General features: G+C 30.3%; 1 protein-coding gene across 2 annotated transcripts; it reads left to right on the forward strand.

Moving 5' to 3' along the window:
- The first annotated feature begins 1312 nt into the window (after positions 1-1312).
- Positions 1313-2584, forward strand: LOC145092919 (uncharacterized). Of its 2 annotated transcripts, none has more exons than XM_079030917.1 (4): positions 1313-1492; positions 1572-1799; positions 1936-2001; positions 2265-2584. In XM_079030917.1, the coding sequence occupies exons 1-4, from the start codon at positions 1442-1444 to the stop codon at positions 2367-2369; spliced, it is 450 nt and encodes a 149-aa protein (XP_078887043.1). In that variant the 5' UTR covers positions 1313-1441; the 3' UTR covers positions 2370-2584. The 2 variants fall into 2 exon arrangements, with proteins under 2 accessions (XP_078887043.1, XP_078887042.1); XM_079030916.1 differs by having other exon boundaries at positions 1333-1492; positions 1566-1799.
- The last annotated feature ends 1108 nt before the right edge of the window (positions 2585-3692 follow it).

Here is a 3692-nt window from a genome sequence, read left to right on the forward strand (position 1 = left end):
ATAGATAACATATCCATCTTCGTTGGATACCAATAACAGATGCAATCTAGTCATCCTCGATAGATACCGACATGCAGGAGAGCTTAACAGCTAATAGTTTAGAAGTCATGGATTAACGTTTTCATATCAACCAAAAACTTATAGAATGCAGACAATACTACACTAGAATTCAGAGGGTGTTTGGATTAGCTTAAAAAAAAGAAATTTTTTAAACTTATTACTGGTTTCACACCGGTACAAGTTAAAATGAGTGTTTCGATAGACTGTTTGTATAAAACAGTTTATAGCTATGTGGAACCAAAGATAAATCATTTTTGATAAGTTACTAACCCCTAACTTATCAAAATTCCTTTTAACTTATTGATGTTTAACATCTCTAGGAAGCATTTTTTTGGTCATTTTGCTAAACACTAAAAATTGTTTATCAACTTATAACGTTTTGACATCGGATAAACTAATCCAAACATTTTTTAAAAAAACTCCATTTTGATATAACTATAACCACTGCAAGTTAAAAGGTTAAAAAAATTAAAAACGTTTGTTAATAAGTACAGCCAAACACCCACCCTCTAGTTATTGTTTCGGTCCGAGTTGACTCTTTTTATGCATCGGATTTGATCGACGCTATATTAATATCAAGCAGCAACGTGGACACATTTGCAGCCATTTGATGACAACTTGCTAGTTAAGTATCAGAAGAGATAATGTATAAAAGCCACATCATTTATTTCACACATCATAATTCATATCCATTATATTTACGTATATGCAAAAACTAAATTAGATCATGCTAGTTTTGAGCCGTTAGATCTATTTTGAACAGTGTCAATCATGAATCAGTTTGACCATGTTCACGTTGTTGGCTGTGACAGAAGTATATGAAGTGATAAAATCACATTTTTTAAATACTTATCATCATAAAACCGACCTAGCTAGTTTTATTTTTTAATATCAAAATATAAAAAATAATGTTAGATCGATGGATTTTATATGCATGTATCATATGTGAACGGATGGAAATAGTGTAATTGATAAGAGCATGGGCATGGGCATGGATATGGAGACGTGGGCTTTCCATTTTCTACGAGATTTTCTCTTCTTCCCCCATAAAATATTCTTTAGAAAATAAGAACAATATAATTAAGCTTTAACAAGTTAGACATAATGCATCATAGCTTGTACGTTTACTTGATGTACAAATTTAAATCCATACAAAACGATAGGGAAGAACTTCCAATTCAATTCTCTTTTATATATAATCAGATGATATATAAAACAATGTTGAAGGGTCCACCTTCAATCCACCCTTAGAAGTTTATTCATATTTTAGTCGATCATTCATTTTAACTTATTACGCCATTAAAGCCAACCCCCACCTTCTCTTTACATTATTATCAAACTTCAGAATCTGAGCTCTGAGGACTTTGCATGCAACCAGAGTATGGAACCAACTTTGCCTGTTCTCCCAAGAATCGATCGTCTCGATCGACTGGTAATCTATTCATTTCTTTTGATTCATATTCTGTTTATTGAACTTGGCTTCACACACCCAACTCTTTTCTCAGTTACAGATGTTAGAGGAAAAACATAGCAAATCAACAAGATTTGGATCTACTACAACCAACAATGGCAGTCATGATGATGATGACGATGATGATGATTATGATCATGAAGACAACCATAAAGAGAAGCTCGAGGAGCAGATGAATTGCAAAACATTATTGTCTGCCCTTGACGATGTTCATCACAAAGGCACCCTTATTGATCGACTTTCCATGCTCGAGAGTCGTGTGCTAAAGGTTTTACCTCACTTGGATTTGACCATTTATGTAGAGCAATTAATCGTGTTGTAATGATTTGTGCTAGATTTGATTTTGTTTGTTTGTTTTGAAAATGGTATGATTCAAGAATTTGATGAAATCGTTCATTTTGCAGTTGATTTTAGATATGGAAGAGAGGAGTACATCAAGATCGAGCTCGTCGACTGCTTATGCCACAAGGGTAGAGCTTCTTTCATATATGACAATTTTAAATTTTCTTCCATTTCCTTTTTAGCTATTTTATTATTATATATATTTGAATTGTTAGATATAAGATACAACTCATGTTACACCATTAGTAAATGTTGCCGAGCTAAAGTTACCATCTCCAATCATATATATATATATATATATATATATATATATATATATATATATATATATATATATATATATATATATATATATATATATATATATTTACATTATGACATTATTTTACAGGAAGAAAATGAGCTCCCGGTTGATAATTGTGCGAAAAAAACAATCGGCGAAGGAAAGAGGAAGGTAAACTTAAAATGGATGAGGTGGTTTTCTGTGAGATGCTAGTTTCCGTTCACCCACTTTATGCTTTTATCACTTCATTAGAAACATTGTGATATGTTTAACTAATCAATAGAAGAACACACAATTACTTATATAGTTAATAATTACATTTGTGTAATATATAAAACAATGTTAAGTTAATTAGCCATCATTAGTTAAAACAATGTTTATGTAGAGTTTTCTCTTTTAAAAATAAGAACATATTATCTTTTGATGTATTACACGTTCTGGGTACTATTTCAACATGATAACATCGAATTTATCGAAGATATCATGCAAGTTATCAACTTGATTTTTACCTAGTATATACCACAATCACCAAGATTCCAACCAAGCAAAAATCAAGCATAAGAATGATATGTACTAAAATGATATTTCGTTTACCAATTAATAAACAATCTACTAGACTATAGTTGTGTTACACAATCTATTTTTTATTTCTAATATCACAATTTGAGAGAGTATGGGGTTGGGCTTCAAGTGAAAATATCTCGATGTGGTAAATATGATATTGCTCATTTATTTTTTATCGTAAAGATAAATCTAACATACTCTTAAACTACTCATAATATCATCTATGTTCGTGACAAGAATGTTTCCCGCAACCTCAAGAAATGAAAACAACATCTAATATCGTTAGGCTATGAGCCATTTGATATTTATTTTACATCCTAATATCATATTTTTACTTCTTTGGCCAAATGATATCCTCCCATTTGAATCTCAAAAGTTGATACAACAAATTAATACATCTTGTCTTCTCATCATTAAGCAATTATTTTACAATAACAATCAAAATTTATCTTCTAAAGCGACTTTTTTTTACATCAATTACTTAAATTTAGATTAGCACAATTATTACATGAGGTGTCTTGGAAGTGTTGTAACATTTTTTTTTGGAACAACTAGTTATACTAGAACAATGGAAAAGGCACCAACAAGTTGCACTACTAGAAATATGAGAATATATTACATACAATTAGAACTATACATATTTTATGATGGACAATGTCCTAAATTTTTTTTCAAATACTAATGATTTACGACAGACATAATCGTATATAGTAAAAATATGTCATACGTTTTTATAATATGTTTGCCATCTCTAAAAAAACGTTGTAGGAGTCATCTTATATTTTTGTTCCTTATACGTATTTCCATCTCCATTTCTAAAAAAACCAATGTTGTAGAACTTGTTACTTGGTATCTGTTCGGCCGACGGAGGAGTAACAAATATTTGGATTACTTGGAGAGTACTCGTATACGGTAAATCATATAAAAATATTTTTAGAAACATTATATATGACAAAAAAAATCATAATTTAG

This window comes from Lactuca serriola, chromosome 3 (assembly GCF_051521515.1).
Source record: "Lactuca serriola cultivar US96UC23 chromosome 3, Lser_US96UC23_V15, whole genome shotgun sequence".
In the NCBI taxonomy this organism is placed as follows: domain Eukaryota; kingdom Viridiplantae; phylum Streptophyta; class Magnoliopsida; order Asterales; family Asteraceae; genus Lactuca; species Lactuca serriola.

What these genes read in the sequence shown, in the direction of transcription:
- LOC145092919 (XM_079030916.1), top strand. Translation starts at nt 1,442, where the DNA reads ATGGAACCAACTTTGCCTGTTCTCCCAAGAATCGATCGTCTCGATCGA. An exon ending in TCGAGAGTCGTGTGCTAAAG is followed by an intron (nt 1,800 to 1,935) that starts GTTTTACCTCAC and finishes TTCATTTTGCAG; the next exon opens with TTGATTTTAGATATGGAAGA. An exon ending in CGACTGCTTATGCCACAAGG is followed by an intron (nt 2,002 to 2,264) that starts GTAGAGCTTCTT and finishes ATTATTTTACAG; the next exon opens with GAAGAAAATGAGCTCCCGGT.